Source organism: Pangasianodon hypophthalmus, chromosome 4, assembly GCF_027358585.1.
Source record: "Pangasianodon hypophthalmus isolate fPanHyp1 chromosome 4, fPanHyp1.pri, whole genome shotgun sequence".
In the NCBI taxonomy this organism is placed as follows: Eukaryota; Metazoa; Chordata; class Actinopteri; order Siluriformes; family Pangasiidae; genus Pangasianodon; species Pangasianodon hypophthalmus.
The window spans coordinates 30122263-30136960 of NC_069713.1; the positions used below are offsets into that span (position 1 = coordinate 30122263).

The following is a 14698-nucleotide window of genomic DNA, read 5'->3' on the forward strand; positions in this document are numbered from 1 at the left end:
CAAGCAACCATTACAGCCCAAATATTCCTGTAAAATTGACTGAAATGCTGAAATATATTGAGTATATGAAATACTGCACTTTCGTATTCCCAAATGTAGACATGATGTTTACTAGTGTGCTGCCATTTTCTGCCTTTTTCTCATTACTGAGGGTAAAAAAAAAATCAATGAAATGCAAAAATCATACTCAGCATTATCATGTGTCGAGACTTGTTAGAGTATATTAACAGGAATAATTTATATTTATTTACAAGTAGATGTGTTATATGCAGATTTGACTGGAATACAGACTGAGATGTCAACACGTATTCAGCTGGCATTACCTGAATTATAGCAATTACAAACTTCTGACTTCTAAAACAGCGTTCACATTTTCGTCAAACTCATAAATACTTGTCTTTAAGTCTATATGTGTCAGAAAACATGTCCTATCCTTTTCTAGTAATAATAAACACTGTCTGAAAGACGGTACAATGTTATGTGAGTTACATAGAAAAGAACCTTTGAGTTGTCATTTTGTTCACATTGTCGTTCTGCTATAGCATGAACGCACTGTGAGACAATAGTGTAGGTAAAGGAGCCACTTTTCTGTAGATCATATAGGAATGAAGGTATATTTAGGCTGGTAGTGTAACAGTGTATGATTTTAGTAATGCTTTTAGTAAAGCATCAGGTATATAACATAATAGGTTATGCAGGAATATGCCCTTATCAAAAAAAAAAAAAATCCTAAAGGATTCTGATAAGAAACTTGTACATACCTATGAGATTAATATCGGAAAATCTTTCGGGATCCATTTGGGTTCCTATTCAGCTCTATATGGGAATTCAGTGTGATATTTTTACTCCTAAAGACTCCTAAAGATGCACTTTTCCAATGTAATTTTTGTTTTTTTGCAAAACAAATAATACTTTTTTTGCCTACGTCTTGCAATCTGATCAAACTCACCTCAGTGTAGACATTATACAGAGAATGTTGCACATTGGTCAACCTGCAATAATGCCATAAACAACATGTGGGGCAGTTGTTCCGGGTGTTGTTCGGGTGTTGTTCGGGTGTTGTTCGGGTGTAGAAGTGGTCCTGCAGAATATTTATGTCTTGTCCTATAAGACAATTCCTATAGGAATCTTATAGGAATGGTTCCAAAATATGAATCCGCTACAAGTTTCTTACTGGAATTGGAAAATACTCTAACTTGAAAAAAAAAAAAAAAAATTAGAAAATACACAAATTTTACAGAAACTCATTTAAAATGTTAAAACTCCCAAAGCACCCTCTGTAATTTCCAATAACTTTGCAATAACAAGACATTATTTAGGATAAAATACAAGTAGAGCTCCAATGAGACTCTAAAAATTAGATAAGATCGGACAAACTGAAATTCCACTTTTTTATTTATTTATTTTTATTATTATTATTATTTTTTTTTACAAGGGATGATACTCATAGTACTAAAAACTAAAAAATCAACTGCAATAATATAAATTGTGATTTTTTTTTAAATTTGGCAAATATATATAAATAAACAGATCCAGTTTGTCCTCATCTGATCAAACATATATCAAAGATTTAATAATCTAAAGGGACAGAAATAGACAAAATAATAATACTAATAATAATAATAATAATAATTATTATTATTATTATTATTATTATTATTAAAAAACTATATTTAATTAAATAAATAAATAAATAGAAAATAGTTATTTGTATCAAATAGTAATAATAAAATATTATAATAACAAATAATAAAGATGATGACTATGTATTATATTTAAAAAATTATTTAAAAATTTTTTTTGCATACATTTATAAATTTCATGCCTTAAATTAAATAAAAACCTAATAAATAAAAATAATTATAGAATACTTTAGAACATTTTAAGATTTTGAAATAAAATTTATTCTATACATTTCTAGCATTTAAAAGGATAAACTGTATTACATTAAGAATTAAATGTATACATGTTAGAAAAATGTTTGTATAGGTGTTTACACCCATCGTGCGCGCTCCCGAGAGCTGGCACTGCGCGCGCCCTGAGTGCCGCTCGCGCGTTGGCTAAAAGCTACAAGCGTTGCCAGATTGCTAGATTTCCCCCTTCTCAGTCTCAGAAAGATTAATACAGGTTAAAATGGAGAATCTGTAATGTGCTGGAGTAATTATAATTCGACAAAATGTGAGATTTGTTTAAAAAGTGGATGACTGATTTTTTAAAATTAAAATAGTCAGTTTAAATCGGAAATGTGATACAAACCTGGCAACCCGACTCGTGAAAAAGCGGTGTGTCGGCGTTCGCCAACTTCCACACTTGCTGCTGAGTGGAGGGGGTTTGGTGGGAGCCAGAATGTCACACACACGACCAGATCTGTAGACAATCCAGTGAAAGTGAAGCAGATAAACAGCAAACGAGGATTGTTTGTTTTGTTTTGTTTTGTTTTTCTGTGCACTGTTTATTACTGTATTTTTTTTACATTTGATTCCAGCGCGCGCTCCAGCACGAGACATGAACGTGAACGATGCCAAGGAGTATCTCTCCAGGAGAGAAATACCCCAGCTGATGGAGGTGAGACTGTTTCACAGCAAAATATTCAAGCTCTTCATTCAGCTGGCTGATCTGTCAACATTTCTCAAAAGGAAATTGCATTGCTGAAGGGTTCCAGTAATTTATTTTTCATGCACATCACCATTATTATTATTATTACTGTTATTTAATCAACAGGTGATTCAGTTCTGTGCCATTTCAGTCATTTCACAATGCAGTTTGATGTGAATGTGATGTGATGTGATGTGATGTGCTGGAATGCTCACACTTCAGCTTCTTGAGTCGTACCACCATCACCATCATCATCATCATCATTATCATCGTCGTCATCGTCATCATCTTCATCTTCATCAAGCTCCTAAAGATGCAACTTGTAACAGTTCAGCTGAAAAGTCCATTTCGGCTCAAAGCTCTAAATATGTTCAGGATCTTTTCCCAGAAAAGGGACTGGGAAAAGTAGGGAAACTTGCCCCATTGGTGTTAGATAGCACTATGTAGGTCAGGATGTACGTCGTGTTTACACAGCTTCCGAGACACCTGAATCGAATCCATGACTTGGATCAGGTGTTTTTGAAAGCAGGGAAACTTGGTGGTGGTGGTGTGTGATTTGGTGAAAAGATCAGAAATATGTTCAGGAACTTTTCCTTGACACAAAAGCAACACTCCTTGGGGAAAAGTGGGAAAGCGTGCCTCATAGGATCAGAAGCGCCTATGGTGGTAGATGGTACTATGTAGGTCAGGAGGAAAAACTTAGTGGTGTACTATTTCGACGCAATCTTTACGACTATAGTGCGCGATTTGGGAAGTTCCCTTTGTTCTCAACACACCTGATTCAATTCATGATCTGGACCAAGTCTACTGGGAGAACATAAACCCTAGGAGAGCCACTTATACCACAGTGCTATTGGATTCTTGAATCTGATTGGTCAGAAGCTCTGGCTGTAATTCAAACGACAGGTTTATATTAATGTGCTCGTTATAATAAGTTTCTATAGTAACAGCTCATTGACAGGGCCTTGTATGGTAGACACTCCACATAAGCCAATCCTGATAATGAACAGATTAGAAATTGTTGGTAGGCGTCAAAGGTTTAATGTTGTTTGAACACTTGACACAAAGTCAACAGGTTGTTGCTGAAAGTTTTGGCTTTAAGATGACTTGAAAGTTATTGCGAAAGTCAATAAGGAATAGGGTTCTTTTCTCTTTTTTTGGGTTGTTATTATAGATCAGTGGAACTCCACTGTGTCCAACAGAGTTTGTACGTTTCCCTGTTCTGATACGCCTCCCAAACTGTGGGGTAACTTCATCTATCATAAAAATCCTCCAAGCAGGAGGAGTCTCTAGAACTCCTTCCACAACATTCACCATCATGTCTTCATCCCTTGTTCTTGAGAATCTTCAAGCTCCTCATGGTCTAAAGGATTCTAGACACTTCTCATGCTTGGATGATTCTTATTATAGGTCAAGAAGGAGGAGTCTCTAGAACTCCTTCCACAACATTTACCATCATGTCCACCCAAATATTTCCCTTGTTCTTGAGAATCTTCACGCTCCTCATGGTCAAACATGTTCTACACACTTCTCCTGCTTGGATGATTCTTATTATAGGTCAAGAAGGAGGAGTCTCTAGTACCCCATCCACAACATTTACCATCATGTCCACCCAAATATTTCCCTTGTTCTTGAGAATCTTCAAGCTCCTCATGGTCAAACATGTTCTAGACACTTCTCATGCTTGGATGATTCTTATTATAGGTCAAGAAGGAGGAGTCTCTAGAACTCCATCCACAACATTTACCATCATGCCCACCTAAATATTTCCCTTGTTCTTGAGAATCTTCAAGCTCCTCATGGTATAACATGTTCTAGACATTTCTCATGCTTGGATGATTCTTATTATAGGTCAAGAAGGAGGAGTCTCTAGAACTCCATCCACAACATTTACCACCATGTCCACCCAAATATTTCCCCTGTTCTTGACGTGTGGACTAAAGAAACCACAGCTGGAGAGCTATGTTCATGACCATTTGTTGCAAATAGCTTTACTAATTTAAGCTGTTGGTACTTGGTTCTCCAGAGCTTGCTGACGGGACTGATGTATTATCGGCCGGACGATCCCATCGAGTACATGGAGTCGTGCCTGAAGAAGGTGCGAGAGCTCGGCGGGACTGAAAAAGTGAGGTGGGACACTTTCGTAGGACAGGAGAAGAAGTCCCTGCCACCGCTCAATGGAGGGCAATCGCGACGGTCTTTCTTCCGCAACGGTAAGGAAAATATGGAGCGAGACTTTGATGTTTGGCAGAATGTGAGTCACCACTTACCAATATGCAAACTAGATTTGTTCTTAAACAAACAGTTGTATTTCGCAGTAATGCCCTGTTAGAGAGGAATTAGTATGGGAGTAATGAGAGTATAGCTACAAAAGCATGGAAGGTAGCAGAGTAGAGAGCGTTAAGGGTCTTGCTCAAGGGACCAAACATGCCGGCGGTTTAACTCTCATCCTTCTTATTAGTAGCCCAGAGCTTTAACCATTCACAAACCAGTTTCCCTTACCCTAAATGTAGACATTCTCTTTTTCTTTTTTAGTTTTGGACTAATGCTACAAGACTTATAGAAGACTTATTTATATATCTCACCCAAAATTGTGAGGGCAGCCATTTTGAACAACCGAAATTACTATTTAAATTTGTCTTTAATGATGTCAAAGCTTGGGGGTGTATTTATGGAACAGATTGTGCTAGATTTCCTTTCATTTTCAGTAGCTCCAGCACTAAAATTTATTACTGGTGAATTTCCAGGTGGATCCCCGGAACACTAGGTATGAGGCGGGAAATACAATCTGGATGGGATGCCACAAACATACATGATACTTCGGCCACAAACAGGCTTGAATGCGTCTTTGTGCCTATATATACACTTTGCCATAGGCTGTGCAAATACGAAAATGAACACCGAGTGTTCTCCTTGCCGAGTTTGCTTTGCAAAGCAAATAAACCATCTCGATTCGAGATGTTAGACAGTGAGCTAATTGTTTTGTGAGCTTTGTGTTGCAACGTGCACTGGCTTTTTGTTGGGTTTCTTTCACTACTGGTTTTAAATCCCTGTGACAACAAACAATGAAGACCACTGTTTTTGATTTCGGATTTAATGAACCTGGGTGACGTTTCTCTCGAATAACCTACTATCAGGAACTGTTTTTGAGTGCATTCTTTACTAATACAAGTCAATACAAGTGTCTTCTTATTGACCAAATCCAGTGGCATCATATACTAAATGAGTGTATTAAAGAGATAGTTTAAAGTATATGCAAAAATTAAATGTACATGTTTATTTCACCTTAATATCAGTGAAATCGATCAGCTAAGGCATATTTGCAGTCACTTTTTTGTGGTTTCTGATACTGTTATCTACAAAAATGGACATGGTAGATCACAGAACAACATCCGTAGCAACATCAGACTCGGTAAGGAGTTGTGGCTCGAAGTTTAAAGTTGGAATTGTACGTGAGCGGTTCCTTGCATATTGACTGATTCTGTTGTTTTATGAAAGTTTATAGTGTTACTAAGACAACCAGGGTAAATGTGTGATGATTTAGATGTGCCAGTTGCGCGATGCTTAACTGGTAGCTGTAAGCTTGACTTACATGTTATCAATATTATCATCGTAAGGAAAGATTGTGTTTATTTCATTAAACGAAACTGTTTTTGGTATCGGACCTACATCTAACTCACACAACTGCATGTATGTTTCTTCTCTCAGTGTTACCCGACAGATACGAGCGTCTGCCGCCCATCCACCAGTTCTCCATCGAGAGCGACTCGGACTTGTCTGAAACAGCAGAACTGATTGAAGAGTACGAAGTGTTCGATCCGTCCAGACCGCGGCCCAAAGTCATCCTCATCATCGGTGAGTGAAAATTAAAATCTGTGTTTACTGCTGATTAACACTCAATGGAAATAGCAGAAATTATGTTTTTTAAAAATTTTTTGAACAGCGAAGATGAAATCTATCCATATGAACAAAGGGATATGGATAGCCTCAAACAGTGCATGCTAACATCAGTCAGTTGTTATTTAGTGTAACTAAAGTCTTAAGAAATTACAAGATTAGCTAGCCATGAAGAAACAAGCTAGCTTTTTGATAAGCTATAAGTTTTTGGACAGTCATATTTTCTAAATTCTAGCAATATTATAATGTCTTTCAGGTGGCCCGGGCAGTGGTAAAGGCACGCAGAGCCTGAAGATCGCGGAGCGCTATGGCTTCGAGTACGTCTCTGTGGGTGAATTGCTGCGAAAGAAGATGATCCACAATGCAACCAGCAACAGGAAGTGGAGTCTGATCGCCCGGATCATTACTAACGGCGAACTGGCGCCTCAGGTAACAGCGTCCTGACAGGAGGAATGTATTAATTAAAGGCACAACACTCCTCAATTAGTGAATGTTGCGCATTTTCAGGCTAACCATGAGAAACAAATGCTAACTAAAGGTACAGTGTTCCTTCATTAGCAAATGGAGAAGATGCCATGGATAATCATAAGGAAACATGCTAAATAGAGATTAATTGAGGAGAAAATTGAATGAACATTACCATGCTAATTCTGTTATAAGCTTTTTGTCTTTCACTTACATCCTCAAGCAAGTTGCTGGTTTGTTTAATTTAGTATAAATTATAACGTATAAAGCCTAAAACATTAAAAATTCAGATATTTAACTATTTGGATGATTATGGCTACTTTGTTTTGATTGAAATTGCTAAGCTAAACTGATGTGCTTAAGGGAAAGCTAGCAGCTTAGCATTGTTAGGCCCAAACAGGACCCTGACTAGATGGAAACTTAAGATGAAAAAAATGGCTGCTTTTCTAGTTTGTTTTGATGGCTATGCTTTGCAAACAGTGTTGTGAAGAAAAAATATTTTACGCTACATTTAAATGGAGAATTTTCTGAGAAAATTTCTGATGCAAATTTGAGTTTTTTCAGTAAGAGTTAGGCAGAATGAGAGTTAGCGCTAGATGTGTTGTCACACTGTAATTTTAGCCACACAAATTTTTTTTTTTTAGTAATTTACAAACACATCTGAGAGAAATGTTGATATTCCTGATAGCTTCGTCTTGTTTCCACTGTCACTATTCTTTTACATTGTATAGAAATCGTAACTGCTCTGTGCTAGCTAGATAAACTCATAGCCTCAGTCATTAGCTAGTTTGGTGTTTTGAGTGTCTCTGTTGCCTAGCAACAGTGTTCACCTCATGTTCAGAGTAAGAAGTACTAGAAAATACTAGAGTGTGCTGATCCAAACTGTTTTAAACTGGTTAGAACTGACCTGGTGCTGCTTTAGTTCATTAGCCAGCTTAGAAACAAACTCCTTTTCTGTGAGTTTTGTTGAGCTTTTAATTTAAAACTTGCAATAATAGATGAATATTCTGGTGTTTTTGGTGCTAATTCAGGGAAATTGGTATTTGTGATCTCACACTGTATAACGGCTGCCATTTTGAGACCCTACTAGGAGACTGACTGCATCCATGTTACTGAGTCTGTGCTTCATTAATTAGATTCAGTATATTTATACTGATAATCGATTGCTCTAATACACTTCGCTATATGTAGTACATCTTGAACAAACAGAAATGCAGCTATCCTCCCTGTCATGCTGCCTCGTATCTATGTTAGCTAGCTAGCTATGTTATAGGAAAAGTGGGAAGTTTATTTCTGGAGCAAGTATTGCTAAATATCGGTTAGCTCACGCTTAAAAAGTGTTTTTTTTTTTTTTTTTTTAATTCCTTCTAATGAAACACCAACCAGTTTAAGTGGAATAAGCAGTTTGGGGAAAGGTATATAAGGATCACGGTCTATTTTATTGACTTTGATGAAGTATTGTTTATTCTAATCTAAGGTAAGGTGAGTCAGTTTAGCCATCTTTTACCTCAACTTATGTTCATGTTATGCAGTGAAGCCAGAAATTCAGTCCCAAATATGGTGACACCAGAAAAATCGCATGACTGAAACATTATGGTACATATTAAAAAAAAATAATAATAATAATGATAAAAAATAATAAAATTACTGGTGTTTGATATCATGTGGCTCTGTCAGTAGTGAGTCATTTTTAAAATCACAGATCACCACAGATTTCCTGTGTGAAATCCTCTCAGATCCAAATGCTTACCTTCTCTCCAAATGCCCAGAATAGATTTGTGCCTGAGTACGTGTTCTTCAAAAAAAAAAAAAAAAAAGGGGGGGAGGCTTGGTAATAAAATACAGCTTGAATTCTTCTGCTGTGTACCACCATTAACAATAACACGTCTTAAATTCCTGGCCAACAATAAGGTCATATGCACCTACACCCTTTCCTGCACGGTCATTTTAACAGGAAAGCTCAAACAAAAGACTTGCACGAAAGATATTAAGTAGACGAGGCCTACAGGCTAAACCAAGAAACCATAAATGTTCCAGGCTTTTAATTCCTGGAAGTACTCGAGTACTTTTTGAAGAGAGCAAAGAGAGTCAATCTGTAAAGATTAGTCCGGAGAGGGTGAAATGGACAGCATGAGTCACTAATCCTGAGCTGCATTAGATTTATTAGATATAAAGGCCAAGCCTGTGATAAAGCATCAGATTAGGATGAAGATTAAGGTGAAAATTGGTAGTGGATTACCGGAACATCTGGCGTGCACGTTAATATCATGTAAAAGTAAGGGTGCTCTCTGGATGAGATTTATCATTATGAGTAATAAAGATGAAATAAAGATTAGGTTAATTCAATGAGGAGGTTGTTTGCCTACGCTTCACTGTACGCAGACACACGCTGTTATTTTTAGTTACTTCAGTTACAATGTTGGAATATTGCAGATGAAATATTTTGTCGTAAATATCCTCATACTGACTCACTACTGACTTTTTTTGTTGCCCCCCAACTTGCTTCATGATTGGTCAGAAGGTTAAAAAAAAAAAAAAACGCTTGACATCACTTTCTGAAAACTTTTCGAAGCTCCATAGTGACCTAAAAACCACCAGGTCATTGAAAAAAAACAAAACACCAAGTATAAAAGCAGCCTATGGTATGTTTAGTGAAACACGGATTCGTAAATTCAACCGGTTGCTGCTGTCTGTCATGTCATTTATGTCATTTGTGGCTACAATCAAAGATGGACAGATTTGTAAAATCATAACAATGATAGTGCATAGGCTTGGAAAAAAAAAAGTGGCTAATTTGCATGAGTTTGAGTGACCGGAATGGACTGACGTGGGTGTAAATTTCCTCTCAGGTACGCAGCAAGCAGCAAGTCCTGAAACTGTTTTAACACATTCATTGTCTATCAAAAGGATTAAAAAAAATCAAAAGGATTTAAAAAAAAAAAAAGCTTATAGCTGCCTCAGAGAGGAAGATTAAATCAGTGCTTAAGTACAGAATGTTGTGTGGCATTAATCCCATAGCTAGCAATGCTAGCAGACACGAGCAATCAAATAAACAAGGACTACTACAAACATGAAGTACAAGGCTTTAGCATTGCTATGTAAAGGCTTCTTTGTAAGGATGTACCTTGTGTTAATGTACTGTAGAATGAATCTACAGCAACACTAATGGGACAAAAGATAAACTAGACTAAAGCAATAGGAGAAGTGAACACTATGTAACCATTAAGGAATTTATTTTCATGACATTATGATCAGGTTACAATATATATATCAGTTCAAATAGTAACACATGTACATGACTAGCTCATCATACTTTTTATCCCTTTATAGTTACATTTAATGTTGTGGGACGTCCACAAAATGTTAGTTTTTTCTTCTGACTATATATATATATATATATATATATATATATATATATATATATATATATATATATATATATATATATAAGCTGTCTCATGTATCTTTTAGATACATTAGATATATTAATTCTCCCATGGGTTCTGTGGCATCTATCTGGCATTTCGTCTGTAGGGAATAAAGCACAGGAAGTACGTACGTGCTTGGGAGTTTTTCCGCTGCCCTTAAAAGTTCATTCATGCTCTCATTTGCAAAATCAGACAGTTCTGTTTTTCAGAACTGAAAGCACGAGATTTTTTTAAAAATCTGTGTTTAAAAAACACAATTAGTCCTTTAAGAGCCCTCATAAATGTGATAAATTGCTGCTAATGTGGACTGAAAAAATAAAACATAAACCAGTTCTCAGTAATGAAATGCTGTGCAGGTTTAATAAGGTCAATTCTGAAGGTGGATCTGAATATTTATAAGAACACAGTCTAGAAACTATATATATATATATATATATATATACACACACACACACACACACACACTCACCATCCACTTTGTTAGGAACACCTGTACATCCGCAAATTCATGCAGTTATCTAATCAGCCAATCACGTGGCAGCAGCACAATGCAAAATCCATGCAGATACAGGTCAAGAGCTTCACTTAATGTTCACATCAAACATCAGAATGAAGAAAAAGTGTGATTTTTGTGACTTTGATCATGGCATGGATGTTGGTACCAGATGGGCTGGCTTGAGTATTTCAGAAACTGCTGATCTTCTAGGATTTTCACACACAACAGTCTCTAGAGTTTACACAGAATGGTGTGAAAAACAACAGTTCTGTGGGTGGAAACGCCTAGTTGATGAGAGAGGTCAGAGGAAAATGGCCAGACCGGCCAGACTCAAATAATCACTCTTTACAACCACGGTGAACAGAAAAGCATCTCAGCATGCACAAAACATCGAACCTTGAGGTGGATGAGCTATAACCTGTTGCATTCCTGTCAGCCAAGAACAGGACTCTGAGGCTATCATGGGCACAGACTCACGCAAATTGGACAGATGAAGATGAGAGAAAAAAAATCACCAGGTCTTTTTCCAGTCTTCAGCTGTCCAGTTTCGGTGGGTCTGTGCCCACTGTAGCCTCAGCTGTGGTCAGCCGCAGGGTTTGATGTGTTGTGCATTTTGAGATGCTTTTCTGCTCAGCACGGTTGTAAAGAGTTATTTGGTTATTTGAGATCCTGGTAGCTTGAACCAGTCTGGCCATTCTCCTCTGACCTCTCTCATCAACAAGGTGTTTCCAACCACTTGTTGAACTGCCGCTCGTTGGAGGTCTGAAATACTCAAAACAGCCCATCTGGCACCAACAAGTCATTGAGATCACATTTTTTTACTTATTCTGATGGTTCATGGGAACATTATCTGAAGCTCTTGAATGTGTATCTGCATGATTTTATATCGTGCACTGCTGCCATATGATTGGCTGACTATATAAAACAGTTCCTATTAAAGTTCCTATTAAGGTTAATACTACCACAGTCCTTAAAGGCTCTTGGAAAGATGTTTGACTGGCAGCATGGTCTGATTTTTCTGTAAAGTTGAATATTAAAAATGACATTATTTAGACATATCCAGTAGTATAATCATTGTTCCCTAACAGGAGACGACAATCACCGAGATCAAGCAGAAGATCATGAAGCTACCGGACGCCAGTGGAATAGTCATCGATGGCTTTCCTCGGGATGTTGCGCAGGCGCTTTCTTTTGAAGACCAGGTGGGTGTGTTTTCACACTATGCTGTGAGAGAAGCACAAAAAATACAAAATACAAAAATTGTGGGTACTTTACGCCTTGCAATGTATTAAGAGCTGAAGTATTTATGTTCATCAGGATGCACAAATTCACGCCTTGGGAGTGAAAGATCCAGTGTGCTTGCCCAGGCTAGGCTAAAAAGTGTTAGCTAAGTAAGGAATAAAACACTTGAGGCTGTGTATTTATAGGAAAATAATCAGTGATGGCAAGTTTATCGTTACCACCCTGAAATTATTTCCTATAACAGCACATCCTGAAGACTTGTTCATTTTATACCACACCAATTTGTTTTTTTGTTTATTAAAGAATGCTGTCATGCTTTTTATCCATTTATATTTACATTTATTTTTGTGGAATGTCCGTGAAGCATGTCGTTTCCTGTCAACTGCAAGGTACAGCACAGGCAATACATTGATTCTGAAGATTACAAAAAAAAAAAGATGTACTGTTTCTTGCTGGGATCAGTCATGTGCGGGAATTCTGGGACGCCGTTTCTCAGCTGCTTTTTGTGCTCAGCCGCTTCTTTGTGAAGTGCTCAATGTAATCGAGAGCAGCGTGCTAATTTTGTCTGATTTGAGCAGGGAAAGTGCTGCGAGCAGAACATAACATGTCAGAATCGGAGCAGCTAATGGATTTTCTCACAGCTGTGAGCCAAATTGACTGAAGTCGATTATGGAGTTGGAAAGCGAGGGCTGCTAGCTTTTAAAAAGTGCTTTAATGGGCTAGTGTTTAGGGGCTTTGTGGAAAGTCCGGCTCTCTGGTTGTCAAGATTACCATTAGCACTGCTTTGAAGGGTTTGTTATGTGTGGAAAATGGTAACTGCTAAACTAAGCCACGGCTGGGGACTAGGGATCTATCTTTGGCGAGGTTCATTGTTGCTTGGTCTGGTCGCTTGTTGCTTTCTTTGGATCTGGCAGCTACGTCACTCAAGAGGTTACGTAAATGAATCGAAATTGAATTGCAGGTTGTGGTTTGCTATTGATGATGTTTCTTCACATGTTCTTGCTAGCTAGTCCATTCCTTTTCCACTCCCCCTCCTTCTTCCTCATACGAATGATCAGAGAGGTCATGTGCACCCTCAGGAAGATTGCCTATTGCTCAACCACTTACAATGTCCATGTTATGATTGAGTGCATCACGTCCATCTTCTCAGCTGGAGTTATAGAAATTCTGATTGTGGTCTAGAAGACATTCCTTTGATATGGTACATGGTTCTCGGTATACCAATAAAAGGAGACGGCGTATCACTGATGACTGCCTTGCAAAGCCTGTGCCATTACAGTAATTAGTTTGCTCTGGCTGTTTCGACTGGCTGTCACAACTCTCACTTAACAAGAGTGCAGAATGAGACACAACATCTCCCGTGCACTTCCTCTTCCTCCTCCTCCTACTCCTCATTCAGCTCCAAAACCGGCCTTGATCTCTGAAAGGAGTTATGAGTGAAGACATGCTGAAGGAAGCGTAAGGAAAAGATTCTTCACTTGATGGCCCATTTTCTTGCCTTAGATTTGGGCTAACACGTGATAGATCCCGCCTCCAGACCTTTCCTGTGGCTGAATGTTCTCGTCATCCCAGCTTCAAGGCATACACACAGAGATAAGGACTGTTTATCTTGCTTCTAAAAGGATTAAGCAATGCCCGTTAGGCTAATTCCAGACATCCCAGACATTCGAGAAATTAGCCGCAAAAAATCTTGCGTTTGGGAATTAATCAAACCCCAGAAGTCGAATGGAGCAAAATGAGAGAGAAGGGTTTTTTTTTTTCTAGAAACAAGTTAACATCAGACGTGTTGTGTCAGTGGAAAGAGAGAGTCGTAACATAAATCGGAAGACTCCAGACACCTGATTTGTCACGATCATGTGCTTGTATTGAAAAATATCAAAAAAAGAAGCTGCTGGAAAATGAGCTTCCAAACAATAAACAAACAGTACCTGAGATTTTTAAAGTAGCTTTTCTGTTGAAAGAAAAATACATCTTCACTTTCTCAATAACTAACCAAAAACAGTAGTAAAGGGCAAAAGAAATGGCACCCCTACAGTGTCCACACAGCTGTGAAAGGCACACGTATCTGACAGAGTCTGATGTCTATAGCTGTTGGGGGTGTAACAATCTGAAAAATTGTACTGAATCATTGCCTCATGAATTGAAATCATATTGTAGCAGATTCAGTGGTAACGTCAAATATCGATAATGTTGCCTTATGAATCGCCTTGAGAATCAAAATTGTATTATAAACTTAAAATAGTCCTTCTCTACGTCATTATCATTCACAGATTAACAGTAGGTCTACGCCTGATTCTGACCAAAGTTCATATCGTCAATCTTTTCCTTAAGAATAGAAATCATACCATATCGTGGAAGCTTGAGGTTTACACACCTAATAGCTGTATATACGAAGAAACTGATAAATATCAAGTACATACAAGCATGTAGTTCATCTACACAACTTACGGAAATAGAACAAAGCTGCACTGTACAAAGTTCAAGCTGAAAATCGACAAGAGTACTAAAGCTAGCTTAACGCTGTATTAAACAAAATTCAAAGGCTAGCAAAGAGTCTTAGACCATCGTATTGGTT

The 14698-nt window shown here is 37.7% G+C and overlaps 1 protein-coding gene across 1 annotated transcript in view; it reads left to right on the plus strand.

Annotated features, from left to right (window-relative positions):
* The first annotated feature begins 2284 nt into the window (after nucleotides 1–2284).
* The window catches only part of ak5 (adenylate kinase 5), a 49596-nt gene continuing 37182 nt past the window's right edge, over nucleotides 2285–14698 (plus strand). Inside the window, exons 1-5 of the mRNA XM_026936490.3 lie at nucleotides 2285–2565; nucleotides 4622–4808; nucleotides 6304–6450; nucleotides 6749–6921; nucleotides 11970–12083. Of these exons, the coding sequence (XP_026792291.2) occupies nucleotides 2506–2565; nucleotides 4622–4808; nucleotides 6304–6450; nucleotides 6749–6921; nucleotides 11970–12083 (681 nt within the window). The 5' untranslated portion in view covers nucleotides 2285–2505. The remainder of the gene's footprint in view (nucleotides 2566–4621; nucleotides 4809–6303; nucleotides 6451–6748; nucleotides 6922–11969; nucleotides 12084–14698) is intronic.